The sequence below is a fragment of the Hyperolius riggenbachi genome, chromosome 9 (assembly GCF_040937935.1).
Source record: "Hyperolius riggenbachi isolate aHypRig1 chromosome 9, aHypRig1.pri, whole genome shotgun sequence".
Classification (NCBI taxonomy): Eukaryota; Metazoa; Chordata; class Amphibia; order Anura; family Hyperoliidae; genus Hyperolius; species Hyperolius riggenbachi.
In genome coordinates this window covers 6,326,253-6,349,108 of record NC_090654.1, presented here as the reverse complement: position 1 = coordinate 6,349,108, position 22,856 = coordinate 6,326,253, and the positions used below count along the sequence as shown (strand labels likewise).

Below are 22,856 nucleotides of genomic sequence, written 5' to 3'. Positions count from 1 at the left end.
TAGTGTCCCCGGTTAAACATTAGGTCTAGCGAAGGGGTAGTCTTGAAGCGAGCTTGCCGGGAGCATGATAGAGGTTTGATTCTTGCCGATGGAATCCGACCATGCCCTGTTCCCACAGCTGTTTATATTCCCTCGTGTTCACGGAAAGCCTCAAAGAGTTTAGTGATTTGTAGCTCTCCTCCTAGTCCCCCCACCCAAATGCCACTGCAATAAGGACAGTCAGACGATCCCCCGATTACTGCGTGGCAACACTGTCAGTAAGATATTTGTGGACCAGCTCTCCCCCCCCCCCCCCCCCCCCCGCAATCATATCTCCATTGTACTTATCTGAGGGTGCAGAATCGACTTGTAAAGTAAGAGGTGCCAAAAGGATCGCATGCGAAGCAGTTCTGTGCTATTCTTGTTGTTCCTGCTGCATTTGTCCTCTGCTCCTTTTTTGTTTCCTCGTGCGTTGCGGTGGGCCCAGGAATATCTTCTCCGGCTGCCATTCTGGTAAATCAACTTGGCGTATTTCTAAGGCCAGGTAAAGATCAGGCAGGTCTGCTGGGGTTCGTAGTGTAAAAGACTTGTCTCCTTTCAAGATGTGTAACTGGAATGGGAACCCCCATTTGTATGAGGCTCCCGATTCCTGTAGGATTTTCAGTAACGGCTGGAGGGCCCTTCTTTGTGCGAGTGTTGATGGCGCCAAATCCTGGAAAAGAAGTAGATGATGCCCCTCATGTTCAATGCTTTCTGCCTTCCTCGCTGCTTGCATTATTGCCTCTTTAACAGTGAAGAGATGTAAGCGACATATCACGTCTCGAGGAGGTTCATTTGCTAAAGGCTGTGGTCTCAGGGCTCTGTGCACCCTGTCAAACCTTATAGCAGAGTCCTGTGGCAGCCTGAGGAGATCATTAAATATGGCGGTCAGTGTGGGTATCAGTTGTGTAGCTGCGACGTCTTCTGGGAGGCCCCTGACCCTGATATTGTTGCGCCGGTTTCTATTTTGGATATCTTCCATCCCTGCCCGGAGAGCGGCATTAGTGGCTTTTTGTTGTTCCTGCTGCGCTGTCAGGGCTTTTATTTCAGCCCTCATCTTCACTGTCTCTGCCTCCAAGGCGGATAACCGACCTCCATGCTCCAGGACATCTTCTTGTATGCTTTGGAGTTCCGCACGGGTAGCAGAAGTGATGCGATTAGCGAGGTCGTCTAAGTCGCTCTTGGTGGGGAGACTATGCAGAAAGTCTCTGATCTCACCTAGTGCCTTAGCTGTGGCATCTGGTATGGGTTCTCCTGTCCCTGCCGGTCTCTGCGCTGGGCTGGAAGAAGGTGAGGCCGCGGCCATTTTCGTTGGGGTTTGCGTGGCCTCGTTTCTCCGGAGGTACTGGGACACCTTAGACTGCACGGAGGAGTTTCGTTTTGGCTGCGGTTCTTTGCCAGAGGATCTCTTGGATTTCCCGGGCATACTCGGGAGAAGGTAGACTGTGGGGAAAACAGCTATTTCAGCCTCGGTCAGTGGATAAGAGAGGGAGCTCCAGTGAATTGCTTCCTCACGCGGCCATTGCTAGCTCCGCCCCTCCGGTAACTTTTTCTAACGAGCATACGCTCTACCTTAGACCATTCCTCCTTCATCCTCTGGCCAAGTTGTACTCCTACTAGATAACCTAAACCACACTGCCTCTAGGTATGTTTATTGTACACTACCCCACCTCCTTTCCCCCATTCCTTTAGATTGTAAGCTCACAAGGGCAGGGCTCTCTCACCCTCTTGTATCTAGGAATTTATTACACATTTATTCATATTAATTTTGTCACTATAATTACCAATTTTATATTTTGTACCAACTCTATATTTTGTATATTCTGTGTATACCATTGTCTGTATCATGTACCTGATGTTTGTTTCTTACTCTGTACAGCATCACAGAATATGTTGTCACTTTATAAATCAGTAATAATAATAATGTAATCCTGTGGGATTACTCACACTGCAGCGATTGCATTTTGCGCCGATCGCAAGCGTACTACATGTAGCATTATCCGAGTGATCGCAATGTGGTTCTCATTCAATGAAATGAGAAGTGCGAGCGTGGCAAAATCACAAAGAATAGCAGTGCTAAAATGCAAATACTATTTCTAGTGTGACTGTGGCCTCATGGAAGTGTCAGCCTGCTGTAATCACATCTGTCCCAGGAGTGCAGCACTGCAAACCAGGTGATAACTTTTCTTGTAAGAAGAGGGGGACTTTACAGCATTGGATACACCAAACTGTGTGCTGTTACCATAGTAGCAGGAAAAAGTGACATTTTAATGACCTGACAACCTGTCAGTATGCGTTGTTGATTTTATATCAGGGAGGGACAACGTACGTGTGGGAGATATATCTCTGCTTTATTACTATACAAGCGATATGTAAGTGCTATCTCTGTTATTATCTGTGTTTCAGGGGACCAATGAGATCCTGCGGATGTACATCGCTCTGACCGGCATACAGTATGCTGGGAAAATACTGCAGGATAAAGTCAAGTAAGTCGCAGAACTTCCTGTCTCCTCCCAAGGCAGGTCAGAAGCAGGGGGCCCCGAGCTGAGCGGGACACAGAGCTGAGTGGGGCCCATCTACTTCCTCAGCCAGGCTGGCTGCAGGGGGCCCAGAGCTGAGAGGGGCCCATCTCCTTCCTGAGCCAGGTTAGCTGCAGGGGGTCCAGAGCAGAGCAGGGGCCCCGAGCTGAGATGGGCCCCGAGCTAAGAGGGGCCCATCTACTTCCTGAGCCAGGCTGGCTGCAGGGGGCCCGTCAATTTTATTGGATTTATTAGATTTTTGGCCATTAGTGGTTATTCATTAAAAAAAATCTTTCGTAAACAATTGTTTAGCAAATTGTATCGTTTATTAGTCTTTAGCGGTGTGTTTCCGGCTGATTGGTTGGTGTGTGGGGTGATTGGTCAGTCTTTATTTAGTTGTGTTTCCGGCTGATTGGTTGGTGTGTGAGGTGATTGGTTGGTGTGTGGGATGATTGGTCAGTCTATTTTAGTGGTGTTTCCGGCTGATTGGTTGGTGTGTGGGGTTATTGGTCAGTCGATGTTTTAGGTGTGTGTTTCCGGCGTTTGATGTCCTCCCTTTTCCTCCAGGCAGCTGAAGAACAGGAATCTCGGCGTGGCTGTGGAGTTGGTCTTCAGTCGGTTGCGGGATAGTTACGGCAGGACTATGGATTTTGGACTCGCGGGAGAACGCGGAGTCGCCCATCCAAGTCTCCAGGTGAGGGCGGAGCGTTCTGACGCTTCAGCAGAGCGGCGCAGCGGGCAGCCCCTAGTGTACACGATCCCTCCCTGCCCCCGGTGTACATGATCCCTCCCTTCCCCCGGTGTACATGATCCCTCCCTTCCCCCGGTGTACATGATCCCTCCCTTCCCCCGGTGTACACGATCCCTCCCTTCCCCCGGTGTACACGATCCCTCCCTTCCCCCGGTGTACGTGATCCCTCCCTTCCCTTGGTGTACGTGATCCCTCCCTTCCCTTGGTGTACGTGATCCCTCCTCGCCCCAGGCGTACGTGAACCTTCCCCGCCCCAGGCGTATTTGATCCCTCCCCGCCCCCGGCATACACGATCTCTCCCTTCCCCCGGCGTACACGATCCCTCCCTGCCTCCGGCGTACACGATCCCCCCCTTCCCCTGGTGTACATGAACTCCTAGCCCCCGGTGTCCCTGCAATAACACTTAACCTGTTACGCCGTCCGCCGCTGTGTCTGGACTCCCCTTCCGGTTTGCGCCCCACGTGGTTGGGGTACACTAGAGGTGCAGCGATTGGGGGAATCCGTCACGCTTGTAGTTTGATTATTACACACTGTTCCCGCGCACATCCCCCGACATCCTGTGGCATGTCCGATCGATACATTTGACCAAATTTGGGTTGAAATTGGTTGTATCGCTGATTGGGCATGCTTTTGGCTGAAACGATTCCATAATAATTATCGAACCAGATGGTCAGTCGTCAGATGTATAGACGTACGGCCACCTTTAGGCGACTGATATGGAAACCTGGGAAAAGCTTTTATCGCCTCTCATAAAATGTGGCCCTTGATTTCAGCACAGGAGGGTGTAGGGAGGGTATAGCGACCCTCCGAGATGACACCCGCAGATCTGCAGTGTATGCTGGAGATGTGGGATGGAAGAAAGTCATGTTCTTCACCTATGGTGGACCTGCGAAAACCTCACCATTCATTGTTCTGCCAGCTCTGCAGCTGTCAGGAGAGCAGAAAATTCCATCACCCCCTAAATGTGGCCACACCCCTCACCCCCTGAATGTGGCCACACCCAACACCCCATAAATGTGGCCACACCCCTCAGGCCCCAGTCACACTGGGGTAGAGGCCTGCATTGGGTCGGGTATCCGTGTCTTACCCGAAATGCGGGTTGGGTTTGGGTACCCGTTTTGATTTTTATGGGGTTGGGGGCAGGTCTGCGGGTGCGGGTACCAGATTCACCAGAAAGCAGGTTGCGGGCTGCAGGTGCAGGTAGGGTACGGGTCTGAAAAATGAGAGCTGCACAGGGCATTAGTTCGGTTACCTGCGGGTTACCGAAATGCGAGTTCAGTTCAGATACCAGTTTTGATTTAGTCGGGGCAGGTAGTGGGTCTGCAGGTGCTGGTCAGGGTACCAGATTCACCAGAAAGCGGGTAGCAGGGCTGCGGGTCTGAAAAATTAGACCCACACAGGCCTCCACACTAGGGCGCCTTTCTGCAGGGATCAGCACAAAGCGATGTACACATTTGACTCACTCCAGCGCTCGCGATTTGTATAAAATGCAAACGCCTTGCATGTAGCATTTTTACAGCGATTGCAATGTAATTCTAAGCGCGAATCGCAAGGCGCAATCCAGAGAAAATGACACCACAAAAACCGTGACCACTATGCGATTGCGTTTTGTATTCCAAGTGTGAAGCAGGCCTCAGTCTCTGGGTCCGAGCAGGAGGCGACCTGGCTGTGAGCTCTTGCGGTGGGAGACAGCGGATGCTGGGCATTGCCCATTTTCTCCAACTGCTCTAAAGGAGGCCACACACCATACAATTTTTAAATGTCTGTTCAATTTAAGAATTGCAATAAATTTTTCTGACTGATTATAACATTTCAAAAATCTGACCAATGTACCACACACCTATGGTCAATTTTCCCCCAATTTATTATAAAAAGGATTGGAAACTGAAAAAACTCACTGCAGACGTCAGGAGCGGCTACCTGATCCGCCCAGCCCTCCAGAACAGATAGTGTAACAGATATAAGGTCTTTTCCTCCACTTGGGAGGTTGGGTCCCTAAGTTTCTGTTGAAAAAGGGAAGACCAGGAGCCCCATAGTGCAGTATAGTTAGTGCCACCAGATGGCTCAAAATTCAGAGAGAGGGATACTCGCAAACATGGGTTGCAATCCTGCAACCACCTTATAGACGTGGGAAAAACGCACCGTTCCTGCTCGGTAACCCGGACTATTCTGGAAGCGGGTGGTCGCTCCCCTTCTTAGGTCCTCTTTACTGATTGAACTAGTCCACCGTAGCTGAGGTCGTCCCCTCTACGGGTGTAGGATTACTGGAACAGGGTTGTGAGGAGGTGTCCAAACTGTATGATGTCTTGTGACTAATAGATTTTGTATATACTGTAAAACAACTCACTCACAATGAAGTCAATCCAATAAATAACCATCCTTTTCATAAATGCTCCCTGACAATTCTTTCTTGCAAGTCCTCTATAGAGGTGAGAAACCTCTTGTTTTTTGTTTGTTGTTTTATATACAAAATCTATTAGTCACAAGACATCACACAGTTTGGGCACCTCCTCACAACCCTGTTCCAGTAACTCCAAAACAGGTAGTATTATCTATTTTAAGTTAGATCTCCACCTCGGGTTCACTTTAAAAATTCATGTGCAACCAATGCCACCTTGTGGTGAGCTGCACAGACTACATATGCATTGCTAACGCAGAAGTAAGTGCAGAATGATTTTATTACAATAATAAATGTGGTTTCCAGGCTCTTGTACACTGCATGTGGTTCTGATTCTGATGCGATTTTTACATGATTCCAATTCAGAATTTTTATGTGATTAAAAAAAGTCCTGCATGCTGCTTTATTTTTTTTTTCTTGTGTAGCGGGCATCCAGCGAATATCGGAATCCGTATCGTTATTTGCAGTGTAATAGAAACCAAGCCAGTTTGCATAAAGAAATAGCATAATGCTGCATCAGAATTATTTGCGTCTCACTGAACATTGCTAGTCGCACTATCGGCGCTGTTTATAATGTAATCGCACACCAGAGACGCCATCGTGTTTATAATATGAGGTAATCGCCATGGTGACACAGACTCTGCTCCTCCTCACAGGACAGTGCTAAGAAGCTGGAAGAGAACGTCTATCAGTTCGGGAAGGCAGTGCGAGGATTACTGTACAGATTCGGCAAGGTAAGACCGCCTACATCTCCACGTGTGGAGGACAGATCTCTGCAACACGCCCAACTCCTTATAGCGGCTTGTTATCTTTCTTGTTGGGTCTCGGGGGGCCTCTCTGACAGCCGATATCACTGATCAAACACCTGTGAAGGTGCCCTGTGGTATCTGACTATATATCTATAATACATATAATACACTATCAGACTATAATATAGTGCAGCTCCCCCTGGTGGTCAGGCCTGGACTCCACAAGACCTGTGAAGGTGTCCTGTGGTATCTGACTATATATCTATAATACATATAATACACTGTCAGTCTATAATATAGTGCAGCTCCCCCTGGTGGTCAGGCCTGGACTCCACAAGACCTGTGAAGGCGTCCTGTGGTATCTGACTATATATCTATATTACATATAATACACTGTCACCCTATAATATAGTGCAGCTCCCCCCTGCTGGTCAGGCCTGCACTCCACAAGACCTGTGGAGGTGTCCTGTGGTGTCTGACTATGTATCTATAATACATATAATACACTATCAGCCTATAATATAGTGCAGCTCCCCCTGGTGGTCAGGCCTGGGCTCTACAAGACCTGTGGAGGTGTCCTGTGGAATCTGACTATATATCTATAATACATATAATACACCATCAGCCTATAATGTAGTGCAGCTCCCCCTGGTGGTCAGGCCTGGACTTTCTACAAGACCTCTGAAGGTGTCCTGTGGTATCTGACTATAAATCTATAATACACTATCAGTCTATAATGTAATGCAGCCCCCTTGGTGGTCAGGCCTGGACCCCCCCCCCCCAAGACCTGTGAAGGTGTCCTGGGGTATCGGACTATATATCTATAATACATATAATACACTATCAGCCTATAATATAGTGCATCTCCCCCTGGTGGTCAGGCCTGGACTCCACAAGACCTGTGAAGGTGTCCTGTAGTATCTGACTATATATCTATAATATATAATACACTATCAGTCTATAATATAGTGCAGCTCCCCCTGGTGGTCAGGCCTGGGCTCCACAAGACCTGTAAAGGTGTCCTGTAGTATCTGACTATATATCTATAATACACTATCAGCCTACAATCTAGTGCAGCTCCCCCTGGTGGTGAGGCCTGGACTCCACAAGACCTGTGAAGGTGTCCTGTAGTATCTGACTATATATCTATAATATATAATACACTATCAGCCTATAATATAGTGCATCTCCCCCTGGTGGTCAGGCCTGGACTCCACAAGACCAGTGAAGGTGTCTGAGGTATCTGATTATATATCGATAATACATATAGCACCAGGGGCATAGACACAAAGTTAGTGCTGGAGGTGGAGACACAGGAAGTTATCGCTAGGGGCGGAGACACAGGAAGTCAGTTATGGAGGCGGAGATACAGAAGTTACGGCTAGAGGTGGAGTCACAGAAGTTACGGCTAGAGGTGGAGACACAGGAAGTTAGTGCTGGAGGTGGAGACACAGGAAGTTAGTGCTGGAGGTGGAGACACAGGAAGTTAGTGCTGGAGGTGGAGACACAGGAAGTTAGTGCTGGAGGTGGAGACACAGGAAGTTAGTGCTGGAGGTGGAGACACAGGAAGTTAGTGCTGGAGGTGGAGACACAGGAAGTTAGTGCTGGAGGTGGAGACACAGGAAGTTAGTGCTGGAGGTGGAGACACAGGAAGTTAGTGCTGGAGGTGGAGACACAGGAAGTTATCGCTAGGGGCGGAGACACAGGAAGTCAGTTATGGAGGTGGAGACACAGTAAGTTAGCACTAGAGGTGGACACACAGGTAGTCAGTTCTGGAGGCGGAGACACAGGAAGATAGCGCTAGAGGTGGAGACACAGCAAGTCCGTGCTGGAGGTGGAGACACAGGAAGTCAGGGCTAGAGGTGGAGACACAGGAAGTCAGGGCTAGAGGTGGAGACACAGGAAGTCAGGAATAGAGGTGGAAACACAGGAAGTTAGTGCTGGAGGAGAAGGCACAGGAAGTTAGCGCTAGAGGTGGAGACACAGGAAGTTATCGCTAGGGGCGGAGACACAGGAAGTCAGTTATGGAGGTGGAGACACAGGAAGTCAGTCCTGGAGGCGGAGACACAGGAAGTTAGCGCTAGAGGCGGAGACACAGGGGTGGACACACAGGTAGTCAGTACTGGAGGCGGAGACACAGGAAGTTGGCGCTAGAGGTGGAGACACAGGAAGTCCGTGCTGGAGGTGGAGACACAGGAAGTTAGCGCTAAAGGTGGAGACACAGGAAGTCCGTTCTGGAAGCGGAGACACAGGAAGTTAGCGCTAGAGGTGGAGACGCATGAAGACACAGAAGTTACTGCTAGAGGTGGAGACACAGGAAGTCAGTTCTGGAGGCGGAGACATAGGAAGTTAGCGCTAGAGGCGGAGACATAGAAAGTTAGCGCAAGAGGTGGAGACACAGGAAGTCAGTTATGGAGGTGGAGACACAGGAAGTTATCGCTAGGGGTGGACACACAGGTAGTCAGTTCTGGAGGTGGAGACACAGGAAGTCCGTGCTGGAGGCGGAGACATAGGAAGTTAGCGCTAGAGGCGGAGACATAGAAAGTTAGCGCTAGAGGTGGAGACACAGGAAGTCAGTTCTGGAGGCGGAGACATAGGAAGTTAGCGCTAGAGGCGGAGACATAGGAAGTTAGCACTAGAGGTGGAGACACAGGAAGTCCGTGCTGGAGGCGGAGACACTGGAGGCTGCAGGGGCGGAGTCTTCTCACATCTATTTACATATGGTTTTCTGTGTTGCAGACGATTGTGGACGAGCAGCTGGCCCTGAAGAAAGTGGCAGACATTCTGATTAATCTGTACGCCATGACGGCGGTGATATCCAGAGCAAGTCGCTCCATCAGCATCGGCCTGCCCAATCACGACCAGGAGGTAAGCAGAGAGACCTTCCATTCCCCGTACTAAGGACAGGCGGTCAGTGAGGCGCTAATCAGTCACTCTTATCCATGGCGTTATCGCCGGTGTTTCTGCACGGGGTTATGCTGTTACAATCATGTATGTTACGTTTTGTTTTTATTCTACTTTTTTTGTTTTTAGCCCGTTTTGTATGTGATTTTTTTTTTGTGTGTGTGTGCATAGAAATGAACCTAATGTAAATGAAATTTTATGTAACTGACTTTTGCATGCAAATTTCCACATACCAATTATTTTTGCCTTTTAAAAGGAAATCTTAAAGTGGATCCAAGATAAGCTTTTACTCATTGCATAATTGTGTTCCTTTCATATAGTTTATAGGGCATTCCTCAAGCCAAATACTTTTTTTGTTTTGTTTTAATACTCTAATTCCCTAAACTAAACAAGCCTCGCCCACGGCTTCTCTAGAGTGCCTTGGCACTTTGAGAGCCATGTAGCAAAGGCTTATGGGAGCTCAGTCTGGTCAGGAGGAGGAGGTTACTAGCCAGAGATTTCAGAGGCAGAGGGAAGGAGGATGGGGAGTGACGTTTTCACAGGCTGAGGGGTGGAGATGCAGAGCAGCTTGCCTGTGTGTAATGTGACAAACAGAACATGGCTGCTGTCATAGTATAACAGGAAGAAATAATCATATTCTGTTGAAGCTGTTTGCAGCTAGATTTGCTGTGTAAACTATCTATCTAAACTTTAGATAAGATATATAGACAAGTTACTTGTCATAGTTTTTCATCTCGGATCCGCTTTAAGTGTGAAAAAAGAATTTGCTTTCCTGCGGCCTCTTGCAGCCCCCTTGAGTGATCCTGTGCCCCCCGCACCAACCTTCTGAGTCCCTCCGGCAAGCAGCGGCGACCCCAGCAAAGCTGACCAGTCACGCCCCCTCACCGCGCTCCTGACGCTGGGAATGTGCTGCGCAGTATGAGGGGTCACCTGTTTATAGTACATAATACATGCAGGTGGTGAAATTGGCCAATTACATGTTTTATACAAATCATTTGCAGCTTGGAATTAGGCTAACTGTAACGATTGTGGAACTTTCTCCGTGATCAGCGCACAACGCGTGCGCTGACACGGCGGAAATCCTCCACAAGCGTATATTTGCAGGCACCCAGCAAAAGGTGCTACGCACCCGTAGAGGGAAAATTCCTGTCGGCAGATGGGGCTGGGGAGTGCAGAGGAACCAATCCTCTGTACCTCCACAAATGCCAGACAGGAATTGTACGAAGTGCAGAACGCAATCGCAAGAGAGGCGATTGCGAATGAGACGAGCAAAGGGACAGGTTGTATGTGTGTGCGCCAACCTAGTCGCCACCCCGCGACAGTGCACACACAACAGCAGATATGAAACAGGAACACGATCGCGAGAGGTACGTTCGCCAGACGTGACACAAGGCAGATCAGAACAGATTACGAGGTTAGCAAAGGCACAGCAAATAATACGAGGAGATACGGAAAATAACAAACGCTAGCTAACCGCGAACACCGCACTCATTCGCAACAGTGGACGCGGTTATGCGCGGTCTCCACGTGATAAGCACAATAGAGACAAGCACGCCTAAATAACCATTGACAGACAAACATGAAACAGAGGACGCGAGCGCTTGCTTAACGGTTACCTCACCGAGCCTCCAGCAAGCGTTCGTAGCAGACAAGACAGATACACGAAAACAGGGACAAGCGAGAGATAGGATCCACAGCACTAGCGAAAGTGGCTAGCGCGATCCAGGTACAGAGTAGCAGAACAGAAGGATCCACAGCACTAGCGGAAAGTGGCTAGCGCGATCCCGGTAGACAGAACAGAAGGATCCACATCGCTAGCGAAAAGTGGCTAGCGCGATCCAAGGAGACATAACAGAAGGATCCACAGCGCTAGCGAAAAGTGGCTACCGCGATCCAAGGAGACAGATCAGAAGAGATAGCTGGTAGCAACTGCTGCACCAGCTATACTCCAAGAACAGAGATCAGAACCATTTCCTGTCGACCACCGTTGGGACAGGACAATGGCAACAGAACAAACAAACAGATAAGCAATCCTAACTGCACTAAGGAAACCTGCCTAGTGCAGTTTTCCAGGAATTACTCTAAGCTGATCTTCAAACAGAGAGTAAGGCCCAGTGCACACCAAAACCGCTAGCAGATCCGCAATACGCTAGCGGTTTTGGGAGCTGATTTCAGAGCTATTCTAGGTATGTTTAGAGAGGTTTTCTAAACATACCTAGCGGTTTTGGGTGCGTTTTTGTGTAGCAGATTACACATAGTGTTACAGTAAAAGCTGTTACTGAACAGCTACTGTAACAAAAATGCCTGGCAAACCGCTCTGAAGTAGCGTTTTTCAGAGCGGTTTGCGTTTTTCCTATACTTTACATTGAGGACGAAACGCTTCCGAAATCCGAAAACGCGCAGCAGGAGGCGCGTTTGCGGCTTGGTAAAAACCGCAAACCGCCGGTGTGCACCATCCCATTGCAATACATTAGACAAGCGTTTTTATAGGCGGATGCGGCCGGCGGATCGCTCCAAAAACCGCTCGGTGTGCACTGGGCCTAAGGCTGACACTCCTCCGGGAGTGTTACATAGGACAAAATCCTTATGACCAGCCAAGCATTGTGGGAAACACATAGTACTTATAGTACACGCCTCCAATGAATGTGGCCAGGCAATTTGCATGACAACGTATGCAAATTCTTCTGCAAGCACAAGCTGCAAAACTGACAGAAGCTCTTCTTTCCAGAGTCCTGCAGCATGCAAACCTAAACAATGGTCAAAAAGCTGCCTGCCTGCACAGACAGCTGAGCAGATCATCACACCAATCTAATCAAACGAGGATAATATACAATTTGTATTATATTTGCATGCAAGCAGGTATTAATTACATCTGATTGATAATCCCCAGTAGTGAACAGGCTGTGCCAGACCTATAATGTTATTTCGGCCAGTTTTTACAACTTACAAGTGACTCCTAATCGCCACTGTACAGTAATTCCAGCACATTGCTGTCTGCACAACTCCTGATCCCTGTTATAGATCTGGCCAATAGGGAGGGGCTGGCGTGCTTTCACATCTACAAGTCTTTATAAACACGCCCCTGAGAATGGGAGGCGACCTCATGCTTTATAAACACGCCCCTGAGAATGGGAGGCGACCTCACGCTTTATAAACACGCCCCCAACAATGGGAGGTGACCTCATGCTTTATAAACACGCCCCTGAGAATAGGAGACGACTTCACGCTTTATAAACATGCCCCTGAGAATGGGAGATGACCTCACGCTATATAAACACGCCCCTGAGAATGGGAGATGACCTCACGCTTTATAAACACGCCCCGAGAATGGGAGGTGACCTCATGCTTTATAAACACGCCCCCGAGAATGGAAGCTGACCTCACGCTTTATAAACACGCCCCCGAGAATGGGAGGTGACCTCACGCTTTATAAACAAGCCCCCGAGAATGGGAGGTGACCTCACGCTTTATAAACAAGCCCCCGAGAATGGGAGGTGACCTCACGCTTTATAAACAAGCCCCCGAGAATGGGAGGTGACCTCACGCTTTATAAACAAGCCCCCGAGAATGGGAGACGACCTAGCGCTTTATAAACACGCCCCCGAGAATGGGAGGCGACCTCACGCTTTATAAACGCCCCCGAGAATGGGAGACGACCTAGCGCTTTATAAACGCCCCCGAGAATGGGAGGCGACCTCACGCTTTATAAACAAGCCCCCGAGAATGGGAGGTGACCTCACGCTTTATAAACAAGCCCCCGAGAATGGGAGGTGACCTCACGCTTTATAAACAAGCCCCCGAGAATGGGAGGTGACCTCACGCTTTATAAACAAGCCCCCGAGAATGGGAGACGACCTAGCGCTTTATAAACACGCCCCCGAGAATGGGAGGCGACCTCACGCTTTATAAACGCCCCCGAGAATGGGAGACGACCTAGCGCTTTATAAACGCCCCCGAGAATGGGAGGCGACCTCACGCTTTATAAACGCCCCCGAGAATGGAAGCTGACCTCACGCTTTATAAACACGCCCCCGAGAATGGGAGGCGACCTCACGCTTTATAAACATGCCCCCGAGAATGGGAGATGACCTCACGCTTTATAAACGCCGCCGAGAATGGGAGGTGACCTCACGCTTTATAAACATGCCCCAGAGAATGGGAGGTGACCTCATGCTTTATAAACACGCCCCCGAGAATGGGAGGTGACCTCGCGCTTTATAAACACGCCCCCGAGAATGGGAGGTGACCTCATACAGGACACATGCTCCTGATGTTACACACCTCTTCCCGATTCTTATTGTAGACCAGCAGATTGTCACGTGTAGTGTAAGCACAGATTAATGTCACTTGTTTATCGCAGGTGCTGATCGCCAACATGTTCTGCAAGGAGGCGTACTTCAAGAACAACTACGCCATTTTCCAGCTGGATAAATGTAAGCACTACACACTGTACAATCTGTAGCGGGGACAATGCAGAGCTGTGATGTCACCGTGTACTTGTAGCTCATTATCACACACTTTCCATACATATTAATCAGTACGTGGGCTCATTCACAGAGTGTTACCTCGGGTAGGGGCAGAAGGTATGAAGTCTTTAAAGAGGCCCTGTAGTGATATATAGCAGAATGCAGTAAAGAGGCCCTGTAGTGACATATAGCAGAATGCAGTAAAGAGGCCCTGTAGTGACATATAGCAGAATGCAGTAATGAGGCCCTGTAGTGACATATAGTAGAATGCAGTAAAGAGGCCCTGTAGTGACATATAGCAGAATGCAGTAAAGAGGCCCTGTAGTGACATATAGCAGAATGTAGTAAAGAGGCCCTGTATTGACATATAGCAGAATGCAGTAAAGAGGCCCTGTAGTGACATATAGCAGAATGCAGTAAAGAGGCCCTGTAGTGACATATAGCAGAATGCAGTAATGAGGCCCTGTAGTGACATATAGTAGAATGCAGTAAAGAGGCCCTGTAGTGACATATAGCAGAATGCAGTAAAGAGGCCCTGTAGTGACATATAGCAGAATGTAGTAAAGAGGCCCTGTATTGACATATAGCAGAATGCAGTAAAGAGGCCCTGTAGTGACATATAGCAGAATGCAGTAAAGAGGCCCTGTAGTGACATATAGCAGAATGCAGTAATGAGGCCCTGTAGTGACATATAGTAGAATGCAGTAAAGAGGCCCTGTAGTGACATATAGCAGAATGCAGTAAAGAGGCCCTGTAGTGACATATAGCAGAATGCAGTAAAGAGGCCCTGTAGTGACATATAGCAGAATGTAGTAAAGAGGCCCTGTATTGACATATAGCAGAATGCAGTAAAGAGGCCCTGTAGTGACATATAGCAGAATGCAGTAAAGAGGCCCTGCAGTGACATATAGCAGAATGCAGTAAAGAGGCCCTGTAGTGACATACAGCAGAATGCAGTAAAGAGGCCCTGTAGTGACATATAGTTGAATGCAGTAAAGAGGCCCTGTAGTGACATACAGCAGAATGCAGTAAAGAGGCCCTGTAGTGACATATAGCAGAATGCAGTAAAGAGGCCCTGTAGTGTCATATAGCAGAATGCAGTAAAGAGGCCCTGTAGTGACATATAGCAGAATGCAGTAAAGAGGCCCTGTAGTGACATATAGCAGAATGCAGTAAAGAGGCCCTGTAGTGACATATAGTAGAATGCAGTAAAGAGGCCCTGTAGTGTCATATAGCAGAATGCAGTAAAGAGGCCCTGTAGTGACATATAGCAGAATGCAGTAAAGAGGCCCTGTAGTGACATATAGCAGAATGCAGTAAAGAGGCCCTGTAGTGACATATAGCAGAATGCAGTAAAGAGGCCCTGTAGTGACATACAGCAGAATGCAGTAAAGAGGCCCTGTAGTGACATATAGCAGAATGCAGTAAAGAGGCCCTGTAGTGTCATATAGCAGAATGCAGTAAAGACGCCCTGTAGTGATATGTAGCAGAATGCAGTAAAGAGGCCCTGTAGTGACATATAGCAGAATGCAGTAAAGAGGCCCTGTAGTGACATATAGCAGAATGCAGTAAAGAGGCCCTGTAGTGACATATAGCGGAATGCAGTAAAGAGGCCCTGTAGTGTCATAAAGCAGAATGCAGTAAAGAGGCCCTGTAGTGACATACAGCAGAATGCAGTAAAGAGGCCCTGTAGTGACATATAGCAGAATGTAGTAAAGAGGCCCTGTATTGACATATAGCAGAATGCAGTAAAGAGGCCCTGTAGTGACATATAGCAGAATGCAGTAAAGAGGCCCTGTAGTGACATACAGCAGAATGCAGTAAAGAGGCCCTGTAGTGACATATAGTTGAATGCAGTAAAGAGGCCCTGTAGTGACATACAGCAGAATGCAGTAAAGAGGCCCTGTAGTGACATATAGCGGAATGCAGTAAAGAGGCCCTGTAGTGTCATATAGCAGAATGCAGTAAAGAGGCCCTGTAGTGACATATAGCAGAATGCAGTAAAGAGGCCCTGTAGTGACATATAGCAGAATGCAGTAAAGAGGCCCTGTAGTGACATATAGCAGAATGCAGTAAAGAGGCCCTGTAGTGACATACAGCAGAATGCAGTAAAGAGGCCCTGTAGTGTCATATAGCAGAATGCAGTAAAGACGCCCTGTAGTGATATGTAGCAGAATGCAGTAAAGAGGCCCTGTAGTGACATATAGCAGAATGCAGTAAAGAGGCCCTGTAGTGACATATAGCAGAATGCAGTAAAGAGGCCCTGTAGTGACATATAGCGGAATGCAGTAAAGAGGCCCTGTAGTGTCATATAGCAGAATGCAGTAAAGAGGCCCTGTAGTGACATACAGCAGAATGCAGTAAAGAGGCCCTGTAGTGACATATAGCAGAATGCAGTAAAGAGGCCCTGTAGTGTCATATAGCAGAATGCAGTAAAGACGCCCTGTAGTGATATGTAGCAGAATGCAGTAAAGAGGCCCTGTAGTGACATATAGCAGAATGCAGTAAAGAGGCCCTGTAGTGACATATAGCGGAATGCAGTAAAGAGGCCCTGTAGTGACATATAGCGGAATGCAGTAAAGAGGCCCTGTAGTGTCATATAGCAGAATGCAGTAAAGAGGCCCTGTAGTGACATACAGCAGAATGCAGTAAAGAGGCCCTGTAGTGACATATAGCGGAATGCAGTAAAGAGGCCCTGTAGTGACATATAGCGGAATGCAGTAAAGAGGCCCTGTAGTGTCATATAGCAGAATGCAGTAAAGAGGCCCTGTAGTGACATACAGCAGAATGCAGTAAAGAGGCCCTGTAGTGACATATAGCAGAATGTAGTAAAGAGGCCCTGTATTGACATATAGCAGAATGCAGTAAAGAGGCCCTGTAGTGACATATAGCAGAATGCAGTAAAGAGGCCCTGTAGTGACATACAGCAGAATGCAGTAAAGAGGCCCTGTAGTGACATATAGTTGAATGCAGTAAAGAGGCCCTGTAGTGACATACAGCAGAATGCAGTAAAGAGGCCCTGTAGTGACATATAGCGGAATGCAGTAAAGAGGCCCTGTAGTGTCATATAGCAGAATGCAGTAAAGAGGCCCTGTAGTGACATACAGCAGAATGCAGTAAAGAGGCCCTGTAGTGACATATAGCAGAATGCAGTAAAGAGGCCCTGTAGTGTCATATAGCAGAATGCAGTAAAGACGCCCTGTAGTGATATGTAGCAGAATGCAGTAAAGAGGCCCTGTAGTGACATATAGCAGAATGCAGTAAAGAGGCCCTGTAGTGACATATAGCAGAATGCAGTAAAGAGGCCCTGTAGTGACATATAGCGGAATGCAGTAAAGAGGCCCTGTAGTGTCATATAGCAGAATGCAGTAAAGAGGCCCTGTAGTGACATACAGCAGAATGCAGTAAAGAGGCCCTGTAGTGACATATAGCAGAATGCAGTAAAGAGGCCCTGTAGTGTCATATAGCAGAATGCAGTAAAGACGCCCTGTAGTGATATGTAGCAGAATGCAGTAAAGAGGCCCTGTAGTGACATATAGCAGAATGCAGTAAAGAGGCCCTGTAGTGACATATAGCAGAATGCAGTAAAGAGGCCCTGTAGTGACATATAGCGGAATGCAGTAAAGAGGCCCTGTAGTGTCATATAGCAGAATGCAGTAAAGAGGCCCTGTAGTGACATACAGCAGAATGCAGTAAAGAGGCCCTGTAGTGACATATAGCAGAATGCAGTAAAGAGGCCCTGTAGTGACATATAGCAGAATGCAGTAAAGACGCCCTGTAGTGACATATAGCAGAATGCAGTAAAGAGACCCTGTAATGACATATAGCAGAATGCAGTAAAGAGGCCCTGTAGTGAAATATAGCAGAATGCAGTAATGAGGCCCTGTAGTGACATATAGCAGAATGCAGTAAAGAGGCCCTGTAGTGACATATAGCGGAATGCAGTAAAGAGGCCCTGTAATGACATATAGCAGAATGCAGTAAAGAGGCCCTGTAGTGAAATATAGCAGAATGCAGTAAAGAGGCCCTGTAGTGACATATAGCAGAATGCAGTAAAGAGGCCCTGTAGTGACATATAGCAGAATGCAGTAAAGAGGCCCTGTAGTGGCATATAGCAGAATGCAGTAAAGAGGCCCTGTAGTGACATACAGCAGAATGCAGTAAACAGGCCCTGTAGTGACATATAGCAGAATGCAGTAAACAGGCCCTGTAGTGACATATAGCAGAATGCAGTAAAGAGGTCCTGTAGTGACATATAGCAGAATGCAGTAAAGAGGTCCTGTAGTGACATATAGCAGAATGCAGTAAAGAGGCCCTGTAGTGACATATAGCAGAATGCAGTAAAGAGGCCCTGTAGTGACATATGGCAGAATGCAGTAAAGAGGCCCTGTAGTGACATATAGCAGAATTCAGTAAAGGGGCCCTGTAGTGACATATAGCAGAATGCAGTAAAGAGGCCCTGTAGTGACATATAGCAGAATGCAGTAAAGAGGCCCTGTAGTGACATATAGCAGAATGCAGTAAAGAGTCCCTGTAGTGGCATATAGCAGAATGCAGTAAAGAGGCCCTGTAGTGACATATAGCGGAATGCAGTAAAGAGGCCCTGCAGTGACATATAGCAGAATGCAGTAATGAGGCCCTGTAGTGACAAATAGCGGAATGCAGTAAAGAGGCCCTGTAGTGACATACTGTATAGTAGAATGCCGTAAAGAGGCCCTGTAGTGACACATAGCAGAATGCAGTAAAGAGTAGTACCCTCGTGCCGTCCTCAGATGGTCGGTATTATGCCACATTGTCTATCCTCGTGCCGTCCTCAGATGGTCGGTGACATGCAGAGAATTCCACCATGCAAATGTCTGCAGCTTAGAAATGGCCAATCAAAAGCAATTCCTGTTTTCTGATTGGTCCACTTCCAAGCTGCAAGAAATCTGCATGAGACCCGATAGTTAGCATCTCACTGATCAGCTTTGATTATAGACTACTAACCACAACAATTCTGTCACTCCCCAACCTTTGCCATCCTTAAATGTGCCCTCAAAACCCACGTTTTCTGACAAGCATAGACTCCACCTTAGGCCAGTTCCCCTTCAACCTATGGCCAAGCTGCACTCCTACTAGATAACCTAAACCACACCGCCTCTAGGTATGTTTATTAAATACCACCCCACCTCTTGTTTCCCCCTCTTTCCTTTAGTGTAAGCTTGTAAGGGCACTGCTCTATCACCCTTTTGTGTCTTGGAATTGGTTACACATTTATTCATCATGTTGCTTTTGTCACTGTAATTCCTTATTCTGTATTTTGTATATTGGTGTATTATGTTTGTTTCCTACTTTGTACAGCATCATAGAATACAGTATGTTGGTGCTTTATGAATCAATAATATTAGAACGTTTGATAGAAACTTATCCTGCTCTGTAAACAATCTGTCCTTTAGATACGGAGGAAAATCTGGACGGGGATATTCAGAAGATCGCACAACACGTTCTGAAGAATCGCGCCTATAGCTGTGCTCACCCGCTGGACAGAACCTACTGAGACCGGCCGCCCGCTGGTGGGAGCGCAGGGAGACCGCTGGTGGGAGCGCCGGGTCACCGCTGGTGGGAGTGGAGGGAGACCGCTGGTGGGGGCGCCGGGTCACCGCTGGTGGGAGCGCAGGGAGACCGCTGGTGGGAGTGGAGGGAGACCGCTGGTGGGAGCGCGGGGAGACCGCTGGTGGGAGCGCGGGGTCACCGCTGGTGGGAGCGCAGGGAGACCGCTGGTGGGAGCGCGGGGTCACCGCTGGTGGGAGTGGAGGGAGACCGCTGGTGGGAGCGCGGGGTCACCGCTGGTGGGAGTGGAGGGAGACCGCTGGTGGGAGTGGAGGGAGACCGCTGGTGGGAGTGGAGGGTGACCGCACACACAGCGACTGTTAACCAGACCTGACGGCTGCTAATATACATTTTGTACAGAGTTAATTTTCCGTTTTACAAGGTTCTAACGCAAATACAATGCAAACACAGCACAGGCCTGGCACGTTGCTTTATTGCGTCTCCTGTTATATGACAGCTGGAGGAGGTGTTGGCACTTTGTGAATACATGTCATACCAGCAGCCGGATTACATATCAGCCAGACAGATAAGGCTACCCATACATCTAGTGATTATACCGATAGACCGATCTCTCTGTGACCAAATCCAAGGCGGGGGGAGGGGCCGCACACATCGATGGTCAATGGGATGCTAACCACTCCCAGGTGGGGCGGGATTACACCACTCTTTATGTAAAGGTGGAATTTAATTGGTTCATTTTCAAGCTGCATACGTTTGCATAATCCTGCATCGGTTTGGCATCTTACTGACCATCCCTAGTTTAGTTTTAAGGGGAACTGAAGTGAGAAGAATATGGAGGCTGCCATCTTCATTCCCTTATAACAATGCCGGTTGCCTGGCTGTCACACTGAGCTTCAGGGTTAAGTTGTGTTTGAGTCACAGCCCTGCAACAAGCACACAGCTAGTGGAGTTACAGCCCTGGAACAAGCATGCAGCTAGTGGAGTCACAGCCCTGGAACAAGCATGCAGCCAGTCAAACACTAAAGTCACAGCATCTAATCAGCGACTCGTACTATTAGATGCGAAGCTTCAGCCCAGAAGCCAGGCAACCAGCATTGTTCATTAGACAATGCAGATGGCAGCCTCCATAATCTTCTCACTCGAAGGAACCTTTAAATGGGACAGATTAGACAAGACAAGTGCTGGTTGCTGGAGCAGAGGCGGAGCAGTTGTTTAGTGACGGAGTGCTGCCCCCGGCCTCTGCTGTGTATGTTTTGCGCTGGTTTTGTCAGATGCGCAGTCCTGATTAGTGTGTGTACAGCGCAGAGACTGATTATACGCTTGCTTCCTCCCTGTCTGGTGATAATAATGGCTGCAGCTTTGGCTTTGCTGAGGTTATTTTATATGAAGCAGGAACCCATCATGACAGCGCAGCTGCAGGACGTTCCGCCAATCCTCTGATGTCACGTGCAGCCCTCTATCCCCATCCGAGGCTTCCTCTGAGGTCATCAATGTGAGGCAGATCTTCTCCTCTGTGCTTAAATCCTCAATCTTCCTCTTATGGATGAAAGAACGATTCCCTGAATGTGAGCTGCAATAACAGAACATTTATATCCATGTTATGCTGGTACTGGTCGCTATATTCCGTATAACAGTCACCGGGCCTGTCACTGCCATATGCTATGCTGTATTCTGTGCCTTCCTACACGTGCCATTGTTACAACTAAGGTACACACAATGATATTTTCTGTTAGATTTACTGTCAGATCAATTATTTCCAACATGTTCAATCTGATTTGTGATCGATTTTTCATAGAAGCAAGAAGTTTTGAAGCAGGATGACACCATTTATTGGCTGACTTAAAGAGGAACTCCAGCCTAAACTAACATACTGTAGTTATGTTAATTAAAATAGATAGGTAATATAATCTCTTACCCACCCTGTAGAAGAAAGGATCCGCAAACCAAGACAGGTTGAAGTGAAAAAGGCTTGAAAAATTTTATTTGAAAAAATCCACAAGATATGCAATAAAAACAGGATCAACTGACGCGTATCGGGCCTACCATCTGCCCTTAGTCATAGTTAAAAGTGAACCTGCACAGGAGAAAATTTATATGAGACCGGGGAGGGAAAACTCCACCCCCGGAAACACACAAACCACCTCTTAAAGGAACATACATCCATAAGAAATGCAATAAGAAAATTACAATAATAACATTGAAAATATCATATAAAAGATGTAAAAACGTTATCACTGAAAACTGCTGGAATAAGTATAAATATACCAATGAGTATATGCAAGAAAAATAGTACAAACAGAGAGACCAGGGGCAGCATTGGTAATACATACAAATGACTAGGTACATACAATATATATATAATCCAATAGTAAAAATAAAGCTTCAATATGTATATACTAGACTCAAGTCCCACTTTTTGTTTAAACCCTGTGGTACACGAGTGCCCAGTCTATGAATCCAGAAAGCTTCCCGTTTGAGCAACAACCTTTGCATGTCACACCCCCTAACTGGATACACCACCCGCTCCACCCCCTGAAAAACAAAAGAAGATAGATCCTTCTCATGTACCGTCTCAAAATGTTTAGAGACCGCAGATTTACGGAATGTATTCCAATTTGTGCCACAATAATGTTCCGCTATGCGGGCTCTAAGATGACGAGTGGTGCACCCCACATATTGTACACGACATGTCATGTTTTTGATCTATGTCAACACTAATGATCTCAATTTGAACTTTACAATGTGCTCGGATCCGGTCAAGATTGACTATTTGGATCTCACTCTTAGGGGGGACCCTTCATCTCATTCAGTTTCCACCCGTACTTTCCGAAAGCCCACGGCAGGGAATTCTATCTTACTTGCCAATTCATGTCACCCTAGACACACCATAAATGCCATCCCCACGGGTGAATTTATTAGGGCCACGCGTAATTGCTCAGACCCGATTGATCTAGAACAGGAATGTAATCTAGTTGAAACTAGACTCAAACAAAGAGGCTATACTGCAAGACAGTTGGCAGTGGGGCGCCAAAGGAGTACTAGGAGACCGCGTTCGGACCTATTGGAAAGCAGGTTGGGTAGTGGAGCCGGAGAAGACCGGGTTACTTTTGTCACTGGTTACAGCCTTGAGTTCAATAAAATTACAAATATTATTAAAAAATATATCCCTGTGCTGTATTCAGATACAAAACTTAAAACCATCCTTGACAGAGGGTGCCGTTTTTCTGCCAAGAGGGCCCGCACTTTAGGGTCCATTCTCTCACCCAGCCTTTTCCGGTCTCCCTCCCTCCCCCGCACTCCCACATGGTTGGCGACAGTAGGTTCCTACCCTTGTGGGTTCTCTACATGCAAGTACTGCCAGTGTCATAGAACTAATAATTCTATATTTTCTTTTGCACACAACAAGAGCTTTCCAATTAAGCAGTATGTGAATTGTGATACCAAAAACACAATTTATGTCATTTCTTGCATGACATGTCGTGTACAATATGTGGGGTGCAC

At 47.6% G+C, this 22,856-nt stretch overlaps 2 protein-coding genes across 2 annotated transcripts in view; one reads left to right on the top strand and one right to left on the bottom strand.

Annotated features, from left to right (window-relative positions):
• The window catches only part of ACAD9 (acyl-CoA dehydrogenase family member 9), a 105,323-nt gene extending 85,518 nt beyond the window's left edge, over window positions 1–19,805 (top strand). The window contains exons 13-18 of the mRNA XM_068251834.1: window positions 2,425–2,504; window positions 3,105–3,231; window positions 6,343–6,420; window positions 9,175–9,303; window positions 13,700–13,772; window positions 19,241–19,805. Coding sequence (XP_068107935.1) covers window positions 2,425–2,504; window positions 3,105–3,231; window positions 6,343–6,420; window positions 9,175–9,303; window positions 13,700–13,772; window positions 19,241–19,341 — 588 coding nt within the window. The 3' untranslated portion in view covers window positions 19,342–19,805. The remainder of the gene's footprint in view (window positions 1–2,424; window positions 2,505–3,104; window positions 3,232–6,342; window positions 6,421–9,174; window positions 9,304–13,699; window positions 13,773–19,240) is intronic.
• Window positions 19,806–19,809: 4 nt separating this feature from the next.
• CFAP92 (cilia and flagella associated protein 92 (putative)) overlaps window positions 19,810–22,856 on the bottom strand; it is a 157,602-nt gene continuing 154,555 nt past the window's right edge. The window contains exon 15 of the mRNA XM_068251833.1: window positions 19,810–20,925. Within this exon, the coding sequence (XP_068107934.1) occupies window positions 20,730–20,925 (196 nt within the window). The 3' untranslated portion in view covers window positions 19,810–20,729. The remainder of the gene's footprint in view (window positions 20,926–22,856) is intronic.